General features: G+C 40.4%; 1 protein-coding gene across 2 annotated transcripts in view; it reads right to left on the reverse strand.

Moving 5' to 3' along the window:
- Window positions 1-15,662, reverse strand: part of LOC129088942 (partitioning defective 3 homolog) — a 237,234-nt gene that overhangs the window by 72,843 nt on the left and 148,729 nt on the right. For both annotated transcript variants that reach the window (XM_054596221.1, XM_054596222.1), the window contains 5 exons: window positions 12,985-13,171; window positions 11,509-11,672; window positions 10,585-10,629; window positions 2,151-2,381; window positions 607-853 (listed from right to left, as the gene is read on the reverse strand). In XM_054596221.1, the coding sequence (XP_054452196.1) occupies window positions 607-853; window positions 2,151-2,381; window positions 10,585-10,629; window positions 11,509-11,672; window positions 12,985-13,171 (874 nt within the window). The remainder of the gene's footprint in view (window positions 1-606; window positions 854-2,150; window positions 2,382-10,584; window positions 10,630-11,508; window positions 11,673-12,984; window positions 13,172-15,662) is intronic.

Below are 15,662 nucleotides of genomic sequence, written 5' to 3' on the forward strand. Positions count from 1 at the left end.
CACTCACAAAATACAAATCATGAAGCTCTTATAGGTTCCTCCAAGCCTTCCAAAAGTGTGTTAAATGTTTTTACCTCTTTAAAGAATATTACAGGTAGTCCATGTGCTAACAGACGGACCAACCTGGTAATTAAAAGGCCTTTTTCTTCACAAAGGAGGAAGGCACACAAAACTCACTCAATAACTGTGTATCAGCTGTTTGCAGTAGATATCGATCTTGGACAGATGCACTGATATCGAACGCATCTCAGCCCTCGTCTGATTTTGGATTCAGAGTGCAGAGGATAGTTTCGGAAAGGTTTGTGAAAACTGTATGCAATAGGCAGATAATAATACAATAAAAGTAGCCTCTCTGCTACACAATGTGCTTAAAATAACGTAAGACAAGCTCTGGACACAGTTGCTGAGGAGACTTGCTGTTAGGTCTACACAACTTTAATCACCCATTTGTGTAAATCTCAAATGCCTGGATAAAATCTTGACATAAAACATGAAGAAATAACTTAAATAAGGTAGTTTAACCAATTTGCAATCACATTTTTGAGGGCTAATCTTGCTTGCCGCTCTGTTTTATAGTTATTTTTAGAGTTAATTCCTTTTTCTTACCTGAACATGTCCCCGAGTCCTTTCAGCATGCCCTTCTTGGCTTTCCCCTTGTCTTTCTCCTTCCCTCCCTCCTGCTGTTTCTTCTTCTCCTTCCCTCCCTTGTCTTTGTCTTTCTTCTTCTCCTCTTTGGTTCGATTTGTGCCGTTGACCAGCGGTTTCTCGTTGGTGCCGGACAGCGGCGTCTGGTCGGCCACCGTGGACACCGAGTCTCTACCCGATCGTGAACTCTCCTCTGTGTCCTCCTCCACTGGAGAGAGGGAAGGACATGAAAGGTGGGGACACAGAGAGAAACATGGGGGAGAATGGAGAACATGTTTTTTTTAACCAATGAAGCTGTGACATATCTGAAAAATCCATAAATCTGATAAAAGAAAATCTATAAGTCTCATAAATGTGCAATTATGTCTCCCTAAGTGCAAAAAGGCACTAATAATTACACATCACGGATGGTAATCTTTAGAGACCATTAGACACCAGCTTATAAAATGAGGAAATTTACTATTTGATGGTATTATGGCATATTACTCAAACAGAATATGAGATTAACGTCACAAAGTAGATTCTGATTCAGATTATTTGGGCTGTAAAAAGGATAATAATGATTATAGAATCACACTCTGGAAATGGTTTCTTTTGTGGTATAAAATATTTAAAATTCATATTTAATTCTATGAGAACATGTTGTTCCAAAAGTGAAAAAAAATTGAAAAAGTGGAGAAAGAAGGCTGCCTGTGTGTGAAAGGGTTTAAGTCATGTTCATGGGAATGCATTGTGGGGGTATTTTGTCATCTTGTATGTGGGCGTTGCAAAATCATTACGAATCGCTTGGAAATGGCTGTACGTGATGCGCTTCGAGATTATTTGAGATTTTTGTATTGTGGTACCAATGGAAATAACTATTTGATAAACTTTCCATATTGTTTGGTTGACATTTGACATTTACAAGAAGGATTCAATTAATCAAATCGAGATTTAACATTAAAAAGAAGCATTAAAAGGTCCAGTGGATAGGATTTAGTGGAATCTAAATGATATCTGGTGCAACCACCTGAACTACTTCTTCATAAGGAAAATAAAGGAAAAACAGATACAGTTACTTGGAATATATTATTGTTTGGTGTTCTAACTAAATGATTATGGAAGCAGAACGCTTAATGTGGGGCCAATTTTCCAGACGATATTCCATCGCAGAACTTTACAGATTTCTAACTCGTCCTCTTCAAAATGCCTCACGGTGTGCATGTTGTCATATTATAAAGTGGATAGTTACACCTTTAGTCAGTGGTATGCCATTGCCACAAGCTGTGAAACAACCAGCTGCCAGATATGGAGCATTAGTCAGAACGCCGTCACTCCCATGCACGAGTATGGAAACCACATCCAAGGTTTAGTCGCCAAAACACATTGTTGTGTTAGTGTGATCTCAATAACCAAGATGCAATGTTACGCAAGTCAAAGAGTGACTGAGGTTGAAGTTCCTTGCTAAAGGACATTGACAGGACTCCCAGGTGATTGGCCAATATTACTAATGGTGGACATCTTACACGTCTCCATGCCCTCGTCGTCTTCTTCCGTTGCTGCTGGTCGGTCGTAGGATTTGTCGATGGCCGCTCTGAAGCTCTCATTGCAGCCCCGCCCCCTGATGATGCGAGGGCGTGGCCTGTGGAAGGGGAGGTCCCCGTTGAGGGTTACCTCGGCAACAGCCGTCTGGAGGCTCTCGAGCGAGCTGGACTTCTTCAAGCCTAGTGATGGTCCCACATCCTTTGTGGAAGAACCTGATGGGAAGATACAGAGGTATGCACTGGTGAATCCCAGTCCTCATCAATACCGTATCCTAATACAGTATAATGTAGTATCCAATGACTAACTTCAGTCAATTTATATTTTAAACCAATCTCAGGTAACCAGCTACCAGGTCATTATTAATTAACAGCTAAGAAAAATCGAGGAAAATTCATTTTTTTATGGAAACTCCTCTTGTGGATTGAGCGAAAATATGAGCAGCACTAGTTCAGCAACAATGCTGTAAAAAGTATTGATAGTAAGTACTACTATGGCCAAAATGTTATTAATCAATGAGCGTTTAAATATAGTAAAAGGTTGTCCCCAATCTGCACACTCATTTATTATTGTCAGTTTACTTATACTTTTATTACAAAATGCAGATGAAAACCTGCCATCTAGATACACTTCTGTTATTATATGTTAACAGAACCTCCCAAACTTCTAAATCACTTCTTTTAGTGCAGTAATAAATAACAAATTCTGTCCAGAATCAATACTTAGATGTTGACCTTGGCAGCGTTTAAATGTTCTCAAGGATAAAGGATGATGTAGTGCAAGGCATGAAACATGATCAAGAGAGTAATGTTACAACATGACTAAAGAGGATGATTCAAGCGGATTGATTAAGAGGATGAGAGACTTTTTCTTTTAGCAGAAAAACTGACTCAGCAGTGTGACACATATTTCACAACCAGCCACATCCTGCCAAATGACCAGCAACTAAAGCTGTCCAAGTATGACCTCAGAGTCTTCACTGTTGAGCAATTTTAGTGCATTTTTTGCTTTTGTGGTGGATTCTGGGATTTGCTACAGCCGACCTCACAATAAGCCTCGAGGTGAACGTCCACTGAAAATATAATTTGCACACATGTCAACAACAAGGGACCAGATCATTCTTAGGCTGCAATCTATAACATTATGGTTTTTAAATTGTAAAATTGAAAGACCTGCTCCATTCTGCAGAAAAATTACTTAAATGCTGCGACACAATTTCAGACACCATGTTTCTCTTTCTTCATTCAGTATGATTTACATAGCTACGCTGGTGACGCGACTTTCCGACAATAAAGCATTAGAAATAGAAGTCCATCCTTTGAGAAGGGTCTCACTGCAGTTCCACAAGCTACATGACAAACCTGCTTTACTACACAGGTGGATAACCATCTGGGTTATATGTACCTATTTAACCCAAACCATGATCTTCTTCTAAACCAGAACCAGTAGTACTGGTGGCTAAACCCACTGATATAGTTTTGGCTTCTAAACCAGGCCATGTAGTTTTGGCGCCTAAACAGAACCAAGTGGGTCTGGTGCCTAAAGCTAACCAAGTATCTTTGGCATCCAAACTATACCAGGGAGCTTTGGCGCCTAAATCTAACCAAGTTGTTTTGGTGTCTAAACAGAACCAAGCAGATTTTGGACCTAAACCTAATCAAGTAGCGCTGGCACCTTAATATTACCAGGTAGTTTTGGCTCCTAAACAGAACCAAGTAGATTTGGTGCCTTAACACAGTGGTTCTCAAATGGGGGTACGTGAAGGCACTCCAGGGGGTACGTGAGATTTAAAAAATATATATTTGAATTAGCATCCATTCAAAAATCCTTTAAAAATAGTTATTTAATAAATATTCAATAAAATATAAGTGTAAGTTCATAAACTGAATTCAATGCAACAATGCAATCTTCAGTGTTGACAGTTTAATAAATCAGACAGTGATGGGACAGTGCTGTGTATTACATCTTTTTTTCAACCAAAAATGCTTTGCGCTGGTTAGGGGGTACTTGGCTGAAAAAATATTTCACAGGGGGTACATCACTGAAAAAAGGTTGAGAACCACTGCCTTAACAGAACCAAGTGGGTTTGGTGCATAAACAGAACCAATAAGATTTGGGACCTTAATCTAACCAAGTAGTTTTGGCTCCCAAACAGAATCAAGTAGATTTGGTGCTTTAACAGAACCAAGTGGGTTTGGTGCCTACACCTAACCAAACTGTGACTGTTCCCAGGGTACATCCTGCTGTAGTCATGTCCTGTGGAACTGTAAAATCCAATGTGAGCAGCCAGAGTTTTGGCTTGAGAAGCATCTGTAGAAATATGGTTGGATTGTTCTAAAATCAATCTTTATATATGTCAAACAATGGATTTGTGCTGGCAGTCTGAACAAAGCCTCTAGTTCTCCTGCTGCTGCTATGGTGGAGCATCTCTGCTCAACGAGCGAAGTAGAAACACCTGGTCTACCTGAACATGCCGAGCCCTCAGAGGACCAATAAGCTACTCTGACAACAGCACACCATATTTAAACTGAGAAGGAGGCTGATCGATGGTGTGTGTGTAACATTCCTCCTGACTGACTACAAAAATCATTACAAGACGTGGCTCTGAATGAAAATAACCATCAGCAAAATAGCAGAAACATGACAGTTTAATTAAAGTAAGACTATTTGTACTGTGGTGCGGGCATAATTTTTTGTTCCCATATGGCTCCTCTCACAGCCTGAGAACGTGAACGGTGGAAAATAAATGTAAAGAGATGAGGTGGGGAAGTATGAAGGTAAATGGAAGAGTCATAATCTCTTGGGTGGTGTCACTTTAGAGCTTGTGGAGCAGAAGGCAAAATACACATGGCCTGATAGATTAACATGTGGGGCCATGAGGGAGGTAGAGTGAATGAAAAGAGAGAGAGAGAAAGGGAAGGAGTGAGGAAAGAGGAGGAAAGAACACAGTCTGAAGTGAAACGAGGGGTGAGAGGACAGAAAATGAAAAGTCAAAGACAGAAAAATCTATTGTTAGTAAGTTTTATTAAAAGCTAGAGTGCCCAGCAGTTTGTGAGCTCTTAAGAAAATACTATATTGGTGACCCATTTTTGTAGATTTGTGTCTTTATTCGGGGCAAAGGGTCTTAGGGACTCATTTTAGTCACATTATGTTACTGTACTAAGTGTTTTTTTTGAGATTTCAATAATCATTCTAAGCATAATGTACTAGGTTCTCTTGAATCAAAGTAAAACGTCAAATTAGGGTAAAAATGTATTGAAATTTATTCAAATGACCTGCCAGAGTTGTAGAATAATCTCAAACAGCAGGTCTGGAAGCGAGCTAAAAAAAAAACAATTGCCAAGCTTCTTGTTTACAGTGAGACTGGCCGAAAAAAGAATAAAGACAGAGATGAAAATAAATAAGGAATTGGAAAATTGAATAAATGCAGAGTGAACAAGCGAGTGGGTTGGCAGCTTCCCATTCATTCTCATCAGCCTGTCCTGTTCCCTGAACGTCTCACTGAGAGTCGGGCTGATAGGCTTTTTTACGCTGCACACCGACTTTATGGAAAAGGCTTTTGCTCAGCGCCGTTCACTACAGTCACACTTCAGTGGCAGACTTAAAAAAATCAAAAAATGTTGTGTTGGAGATCTGACAAATGGCATTTAGTCACAAACATGACAAACTTATTGTCTTTTTTAGAGAGACTTTCAAATAACCTAGTGATGAAATATTGCTCTTGTCGAAGCCTACCTGGCCACAGAGAGGAAACTTTGCATTTCTTTTTTGACATTAAAAAACACTTAATTGGTCTGGGAAAACAGCTCATGGGCTCACATCTGACAGATATTAACCCCCCCCCCCCAAAAAAAGAAAAAACTAGCTAAATGGATTATTTCATATCTGGCAACCAGTCAGTCAGCTTTGAGGTAATCTGTGTCAGTGTGTTTGGACAGAGTGACACTCCTACAGATAAACACGATGCCACCAAGTTAAGCAGTGACAGGCTTACAGATACAACAAATACAGAGCTATCACGCTGCAGCTGGAACAATGAGAGGTCAGACTGGTGATGATACTTGATAAAGCTCGGGGTAGCCCTGCTCTAGAACGATTAACTTCTCCAAAATATATTCAACTCAGACTGATATTCACGGGAGAAAGAAAATATATCTGCCACATGGCATGCAACGTTCCAAAAGTTGCACCTCAGGGGCGTCACTGTTGCTTTTGAGGCATGACTTTGGTTCGCCACATTTGCAATAATAGATTTGAGAGTGCAGAAAACTCGACATGTAAACTTCCCCTTAAGGGCCACTCCCCATTTCTCCATTGAAAATATTTACTACGTCCAAAAATGTACTCAAAATGAAATATTTGATGAATCCAAAAAGTCCAGATGATGTTCTGGACACTGCCAACAGTCCTGCATTGTCCTCCATCACTGAAGTGTCCATATTCAACATGTGGCAGTGGCATGTGTCAATACACATCTCAGTCAATCACAGCTCAGGAGAGGAGGGCTACTATATCTCTCAGAGCTGTCACAGTCTTTGGTTTCCTCAGGATGGTTGTGTTTGGTCTCTGGGAAATGGACCATGGGTCATTTATAACTTACTGGGGAAGTAGGCCCCAACACTTAAAAAAAACCAAGATGAAATATATAAGCCAACAACTTCAGACAAATTGAATTGATATTAGATTCCAAACTCTCATAATGTTCACTCTTAACATCCACCTAAAGCTACTACGAGGATCTTGCAATTTGGCGCCCCCTGTGGACAAAAGCGGCAGTGTTTCCAAGCACCAGACTCCCTCTAGAAAACTTGAACTAATTGTACTGCAGCGGGCTCTGTCAGTCTGCCTCTCTGCCACAGTTGGTGGATTTTTAGGATGCAGTGCTTGCTACATTGTTAACTTTTCCTAGTTGTTGTTGCTGCATTATGCAACCGTCCAGCTGACTCATCGGTTGCCACCATTTGGCAGAGAGAACTCAAAGAATATGCAACACACAATCTCCTCCATGCCGACTCACGATATCAAAACATGACAGAAAGTTGGAAACAATCTCCTCTCCATCTCATGGCCGCCCACACATGGTTGAAAATAAATACTAATTGAAATATCCATTTGTGCTTTTCCACAAGACCTCTTTCGATCCTCTTGCCACTCTTTGTCTCTGTGTTTCTGTCTTCGCACTTTAATATTGACTGAGAGCGTTCACGGCCAAACCTACAAGTTACTGAGACAGCTTCCATCTTACACTCTAAACTCTCTCTCTCTCTTCTTCTACTTCTCTACACGTCATCCCCTCAGCGACATCCGTCCTATTGTCCACGTCGCTGATATCAGAGGCAGGCCTTCCATTCAGTCCGTGCGACAGTGAAAACACACCAGACCTGACAATGACGGATGGCTCGCTGTCAGCTCGCAGCCTTAACCAAGGACAGAGTGCTTTTTTCTGCTTTCCCTCTTCCGTACACACACATGTACACTCCTGACACACACACACACACAGGCACAAAACAATTAGTGCTACAGCCGCATCCGAGGCAGAAGGAAAGAAAATCAAATCTGTAGTCACCCGACTGCTTTCGTGGCCATGTTCGGCAGCGACCTCAGACTGCGGCGAGGACTGCGAGTCTTCGCTCTGCAGTCTGACTAATTTGTCTTGTCAAAGAGCGAGCAAAACACCGAATACGGGGAAACGCTGCACAAAGGCATAAAGGGGAGAGCGCTGGAGAAAGCCTCTGAAACATCGTGTGCAACTCAGACACTGGATTTGTATTTTTACAGATCAATATGCACGATTACATGGTTGCTGTTGTTGTTGTTCCTGTTCACTTTGTGTCACATCATGCACCAGTTATGAATCAATACGAAACCATGGAAACAGGTTGCATTATAGTTTTTGGCACAAAGACTTCCTCTTATTCTGCAGCTACAAGTGTTCAACAAAGTCCCAACAAAATGTCCCTAAAATGGCAAAAAGACCATTATTATCTATATCTTATCATACAAAGAGTAAAGGCAGAGAAACATGGACAGGTGGATGATATGATGACCTGGGACAGAAGGGTTTAAAGGGAAAAAAAATAAAATCATACATGTTTCTCTTATGGTCTAAGACAGTCCAAAAATATTAGGAAACATGACCAACTCTCTTCCAAATCCAAAAACTCAAATGTGTAATGTAAAAGAGTATTAAGTGTGGAGCTACTGCATAGACAATGAATTGGGACTGACACACTTCTGAGTATATGTTACACATTCTTGGTGTAAAAAACAAAGAGAGAATATCAATCCGACATTCATTGTCTATAGAGCAGCTGCACACTTTAATGACATTTGGAAGTTTTAGATTTACTTCTCAAGGTTTTCTGACTTTGAAAGAGAGAGAAAAACAAAAAGAGAAGTTCATGTTGACAAATGTTGACTGGACTTTCCTAGGCCATGGGGAAAACATAATATAATTCATAATTTGGTGATGTTCCCCTTTAAGTTGGTTTTGACCAAGTGAAGAGGAACAGTTGAAAAGACTGCTTCCCTCATCTACATGTGAAAAGATGAACTGAAACTATGTGCATTTCTTCAAAAGTAAGAAAGGTGCTGAGGATTAACGGGTTAAAAATAGAGGACTGTTCCACATCTCAATGGCATTTATTCACAAAAATGCAACACTCAGCACTTGACGAAGAAGCAATAATTTCTGTGCATCTCCAACTACTGCGTTTTCTCAAATAGTCTGCAAATAGGCCAATACTGAAGACCGGCTTTTATTTTTAATTTCCCCAAATTTTGTTAGCTTGCTTTATAATATTTAAGTGGAGAGCCTACTTTTTTTTCTGATCTGCTTCTGTTTTAATCTGCTGTTAATGCAAACTCAGCGCTTTCTATATTTACCAGTTTTCTTGGTAAAGTTTATTTCCACAGCATAACGGCAACATGTTACCGTCTTTCTCTTGACTTACTCTTCATAACATTAACTTCTGTTTTCATGCACTTATTCATTCAAATGTTGCTACTTTGCAGTTCTTTTAAACACTGATAAGCTACCGTCAATGAAACTCTACACTTCCTGCTTAAATATTTCAAATTAAAAAGCATTTCAGCAGCTCATAAGGCACAATCTACCCCCTTTTATAGTATACTTTTAATTTGAAACATCTGCAAGTTCCAGGTCCAATTCACAGCAGCTCTAAGGGATGGTTGGAGTGTTTGGCAGTGGTTGTATGAGGTACTTATCCATTATCAGTGTATATTCTACAGTAAATGGTAGTTGGCATTCCCTAAGTTTAGAGAAACAGAGAAGAGTACCAGCAATGAAATGAAATGCTGAGGACGGGGCGGCAGCATAACGTATAATAGACACCTAAAAAAACCTCAATATCAGTTTAAATGTATGCCATATTTACAATATTTCCACTGCTTTACCCTGCAGTCTGACAGCTCTTTCCAACAGAGAACTAAAACACTGATTTATGATCTCTTTAAAGCAACAAGACTCCTTTGACAAAAACAGTAATTTTACCTCACAGAACATTGCAGCTGCTGTTCTACCGTCGCCTCAGTCGCTTCGTTTGTTTGTGTTGTTTTTTTGAGTTTCTTGTTTTAAAGTGTTAGTCTGGATTCACCAAAGTCACTTAATAACACAAACAAACTACCCGACGGAGGCAGCGGTGGAGCAGCAGCTACCGTGTTCTACGAGGTAAAAATGACTGTTTTCTTCAAAAGAAGTCTGGTGTCTTTGAAGAGAGCAGAGATAATAGATTCAACTCCCCATTAAAAAAAGGCTGTCTGAAGATGAGGCAAAGCTGTGAAATAGTTTAAATATAGCGTGCACCAAAACTCATATTGATTTTGTGTTTTTTGATGTTGGTGAGCCCTTCTTTTTGGTGTCTGAAATATGTTTTGCTGCTGCCCCCTCCTCCACAGCAGTACATTGGCTGCTACTGTAGTTATTACATGAACTATAGTTACCTCACACAACCTCATTTCAAAATAAATCCAAACTATCCCTTTAAAAACAGCATCGGAACAACTCAGTGCATGAAAGCAGTGTTTCTCGGAGCAGCAGAGCGGAGAGTTTGATTCTTTCTGTTGTACTGATTGAATCAACTGTGGAAATGTACATTATAAAGATTTTTCAATAAGAGCCATCATAGTGCAGGTAATTCCCCTCCTATTCTGGATGAATTACGGCGCATAAATCAGAATGAGCTAAATGTGATGGGATAATAAAGTATATTATGTGGTATGACATCATAAAACAGCAATACTTTCTGAATGAATCACATCTCCTGGGGGCTTTCAGTCAAATACCACTTATACCCCTCAGTCCCAGGCCTTAGATGTGCACCTTGAGAAGAAAAACAAAAGTGGTGATGATGATGGTGGCGAAGGTGAGTATTCCGTTCTACCTTTTCAGTGCCTTACCTGCGTTGTTCTCGGGCCGATGGGTGAGGTTAATCTCGTCGGCTACTGTTAAAGGAAGGGGTGAGGAAATAAGGGAGAGGGGGAGGGGGTACAAACATTTGGGGTTTCAAGTTAGTGCAAATGTCATTCCACATGCTGCATCCAGGTAGCGCTGCAAACATCACAAACTGCTTCATCTCAATTAGGATCGGACGCCATGCGAGACAAGGAGGTGGTGGAGGAGGATGTGGAGGAGGAGGAGGAGGAGGAGGGGGGTTTGAGGATAGCAATCAGACTTGTTGTGATATCAACACGGCACAGAGCGGCAATCTGGCCGGGAAGATTAGACGTGATTATGGAGAGTGCGAGCAGAGAGACTTCAGCGGCCAAAGCAATCAGCGAGTGTTTCGGAGCCATTTCAAGGTGAATCAACGCGGAGAACTTCTTGACTTTGGCGAGAGATGCAGAGTCGTTTTTTTCCCCCGTACAGAGGCAAAGGGGAGGGGGGGAGGAATACATTTAAATAGTAGGTGTTTGAAAACAGAGGGGCATGCAGAGATATGTGATAGAGGCTACAGGAAATCAGATTTGTTTTTTAAGGTTTTGCAGAGTTTTGAAAAAGCTGAGGTGAGTTAAGTTTACTCTAAAGAAATGTGTGCACAAGTCTTAAATGCTTCATTTTCCTAATGCATCTCATATCCTAAATTGTGAAGGGGTAAATAAAGATTTGAATATATATTGTGACCACCAACAATATATAGCTGAGGCAAAGTATTGTAGCTAATGCTTAACCTTGAAATGTATCTTTAAATTGGAGAATTGACATGAGAAGGAAGCGGCTAAGAAAGAACAAAAGTATCTATAATATCTTATATTATATACCCTGTTGATTTGAATATCCCACATTTATGGAAGGCATGTTGTGGAGGTTTTTGAAAGTTGTACCTAGATCCATGCTCTTGGATTTGCGTGTCTTGAGGATGTCGAGCTGCGAGGCGTCTCCGAACTGCTTGGTGCGTTTCTCCGACATGCTCTGGCGCCCGAAGCCTTCCCTTTGGAAAGAGCCGTCTGGATTATTTTCATCTGGAATGACGGAGCTGGAAGGAGGGCTGAAGATTGTGACGGGGAGAGAAGATAAGGTTTACTTTATTGTTCTGACACAGGGAAAATTGCATCATAGAGCTGGAAGGTAGGACAGAAACAAGATAACTGACATTTCAAGCATTTTCTATAAGAAAATGTAGGATTAAAATGAAAATAAATAAAGAGATACTACAGGAGGGAAGAAAAAAGAAAAAAGTATTGACAGAAGAAGCATGGAGAAAAGTTGAATGAGGAGCAAAAGTTAAAAAAGTAAAAAAAAAAGGTTAAGAACCTGTCTTCTTTGAACTGATGCGGTTCAAAGAAAGATTGACTGAACGAGAGATGGAGGGAAATCTAGGAAAAGATTAAAGAGAGCTGGAGAAGTGGAAAACTAGAAAAAATAAGGGTTGGGGCAATAAACAACAGAGGCAGAACTGAACAAAGTTGGAAGAGATCATGGGAAGAAAATTAAAGAGAAAGAACGGGTAGAAGTAAGAGCTTAGAGAATGTAAAACGTAGAATAAGAGAGAAAATGCGAGCTAGAAGAATGAAGGGAGGGCAGAGAAATAATGAGAGGCAGTGAAATAGAAAAAAGATGAAAAAAGAAGCAAAACAAAAGAATGGTGTTGGAGACAAAGTCAAGGCAGTGTGGGACAGATGAGAACAAAAGATATAGTTGGCAAGAGAGTGAAACCAAAAAGGAACAAAATGAAATACAAAGAGACGAAAATGATGAAATTAAAAAGAGAAAAAAAAAAGACTATCACGCCCCAAACAAAAATAAAGAGAAGACAATGAGAAATATGATCTAGAAAGATTCATCTGGAGCTGGAGACCTTCTCATCATCTTCATCACTGACAGGAACATACCAGATGTTCACACTCTTTGGACTCTGAGATCATGTGACGTTTGATTGTTTTCTGATATCTTACAGATCGAACAGTCAATTTATTGAAAAATAAGAGTAACTGTAAGTCTCAGCTCTGTACTCTTCATTCCTTTGTTGAATCTCCGTATCGTTGACATGCAGACGAACAGTGGAACAGATAACAGGTCCTCAGCAGCACTGTGTCAGAACAGGAGTCACTTCACAGGCAGGCTGAGAGGCCGCTACAGCAGAGGGCTGCCCAGAGAGTGATGCTTACAATCAGAGGGCAATCAAGGAAAGAACCCACTTACACACATACACACCAACCGCTACCACATATGACGCACTGACCTTCAAAAGGTAAAGCTTTTGGAAGGTGAATTTAAAAAGGAAATTCTAAGCTTGTCCACAATTTAAGACGGATCTAGAGGGGAAATCAAAGCCAGTCAATTAAAAGTGTTTGGCCCACCTGTCATTCTGCGTGGGCGGCTCTTTGGCCCACGGCGGCGTCACGTCGGCGGTGAAGCCCACGTCGTCGTGGGAGCTGGACGATGATTGGTCGGAGAGGTTGGGCGGGAGGAGCGGAGGCCGGTCGTCCTCGATGATCACCGTGTCGTCCTGCGGCATGTTGACGGTCGGTGACAGCTGATAGTTTCCTGGACGAGACAAGAACATTCTTTTTTAAATTCCCGCTAATCTTTTCATTTTTTTTTTCATAAACGGTCAAGAGTTTCTATTCATGATCAAAGAGTTTTCCTGTTTCCTGCTCTCTAAACCGCCACGTCCACCTCTGCTCTCATGGTTGACCATACATAAAGGGTATAAATAATGATTGTTAATGTCAAGTTCACCCTCAGAATCAAGTCTACGGTCTACATACAGTGACGGGTCCATCATACTAGTGATTAAAGGACCAAAACACAGATCCAAATGAACAGAACACAATCCACCAATAGGCTACTATTGTCCACATCCACCTAAAACCATACGCAAAATAAACTTCGTCATATGTTTGCTGATGATAATCACACTTCTGTGCATCTTATACCAAACGATTAGTTCCAACATTTTAGATAATGCGCTTAAGTACAGCAAGAGTGAGATGAGAACATAGATACCACTCATGTCTGTGTACAGAGCTGGAGCTCGGAGGCGATTAGCTTAGCATACCATATAACTGGGAGCACTGGGACACAGCTAGCCTGGTTCTGTCCATTGTTCTGACCATAGTTACATCATAGTAAATCATAATTTTCTTGACAAAAAAACTACTTATCTATCTGCCCACAGTACTTCTGTGTTCTGGTTGCCTGGCAACTTCACGCCGACGGCAAGAAGTTACTTCTGCTGGCTGCTATTTTGCGAACAAATAGTTCAGTACAGAACTCCCTTTATTAACTACAAATTGTTGTTTTATTTTTGTTAATGTAGAGTTTAAAACAAACAAGATAAAATATGTCAATCATTGATTTTAAATATGTTGGTCAGTGTGTTTTAGAACTTTGGACAACGTTTAGCTGTTTCTGCTCCAAGTCTTTATGCTAAGCTAAGCTAAGCAACTGCTAGCCCCGGCTCCAAAATGTCAAAATATACTTTTAATACGATCCTGCTAACCAGAATCATAAGAGCCTTGCTAGCTTGCACACTGTAATGTAACCACATGAATATGAATCATTCAACCTCATGTGCACATGACAAGAGTACTGTTATAGAGGGGTTATTAACATTTAAACAGTATATAACATGTTCATGCTTTTCTTCCTCTAACTGTTCAGTATGGTATTTACAATAAATATGGATATCAATGATGACTCACTCCACAGCTGCTGATTACTCTGCACAAAGACCACAATCACTGTCAAAAGACACGTGATGTGCATCTACAGAAATTGCATAAAATATGAGTTACAGCTAAATTATGAGTCCCAATGATTGAGAACTCTTTAAATGTGATTATTAATAACATCTAATTCCATTTGGAGGTGTACCTCACCTTTAATGATTACCAAACCTTAAGGATCTGATAGAAAGGATCACGATTTCCATTAATAAGACATAATAATACTCAGTTCCTTCAGATGCAAATGATGATAACAGGGAAACAGTATAATCTACATGATAAAAAAAAAAACCTTGTAAAAGCTCATAAAAAGCTGGTCAGCTGCCCAGCTCTGTGCAAAAACACCCTCAGGAGTGAATGTATTTGTGACAACAGGAACCGTTTAATAGGCCAGCTACAGGAAAAACAAGTTCACAGAATTAAAAAGTCAAGTTTTTTATACCACAACACACATTTTGAAGTTTAAAGGCAGAGTGAAACTGCTCCTGGTTAATCAGCTTATATACCAAATGGAGTCTGGCAGCAGGCACAATGGTGTTCCTATGTCAAAGCACTATGATTAATTCAAGCTGTGCTCTCACAAATAAAGATAAAAACTTCCCTGTGCCGAGGCGAAAACATAAAATAGTCCCCCTTTCTCTGCCTCTGAAAAGCACGGCTTAAAAACTGCTATTGATATGCAGCGCATGACTTTGTCTTTAATCTGGATTTTGAAATTGGGAGCAAGCGATGGGGAGGGTGGGGGGCAGCTTCAATGTTTCATAAAGGCCTGTTTGTGTACTGAGCTCTGGGAGAAGTTTGTTTGTCTATAGAGAGGGTTGGGGCTTTAAAGATGCAGACCTGGAGGTCTGAGCCAGGCCTGCTGCTTGTTTCTCATAACCGAGCACCCAGGGGACCAACGTGCCACCGGGTGCTGCTGCTGCCTCCAGCCAACGAGGGTGAATGACCTGATGTAAGTGGGGATGAATGGAGGGAGAAAGGGAGGACTGGGTGGTGTGAACGAGTGTGTGTGTGTGTGAGTGTGACGAGGTAGTTTAAAAAGTAATCTGTCACTGTGCTTTGTTATTGCCATGAATAATAAGGAGTTACAAAGCGACCTTTCATTCAAATTAACCCATTAATGCACTCTGTACTTTGTTAACCCTCTTATGGATAAAATACTATAACAATGTGTCATGTGCTATCAAGTGCTGTTTTTTTGTTCTTTTTTTTGTGAATGCCACACAAAACAGTCTCTGAAAGGGTAAAATAATCCATTTATCCACAAAAAAAAACTTTTGGAGCTAGCAGCACAAGATGCTTTCTTT

Source organism: Anoplopoma fimbria, chromosome 3, assembly GCF_027596085.1.
Source record: "Anoplopoma fimbria isolate UVic2021 breed Golden Eagle Sablefish chromosome 3, Afim_UVic_2022, whole genome shotgun sequence".
In the NCBI taxonomy this organism is placed as follows: Eukaryota; Metazoa; Chordata; class Actinopteri; order Perciformes; family Anoplopomatidae; genus Anoplopoma; species Anoplopoma fimbria.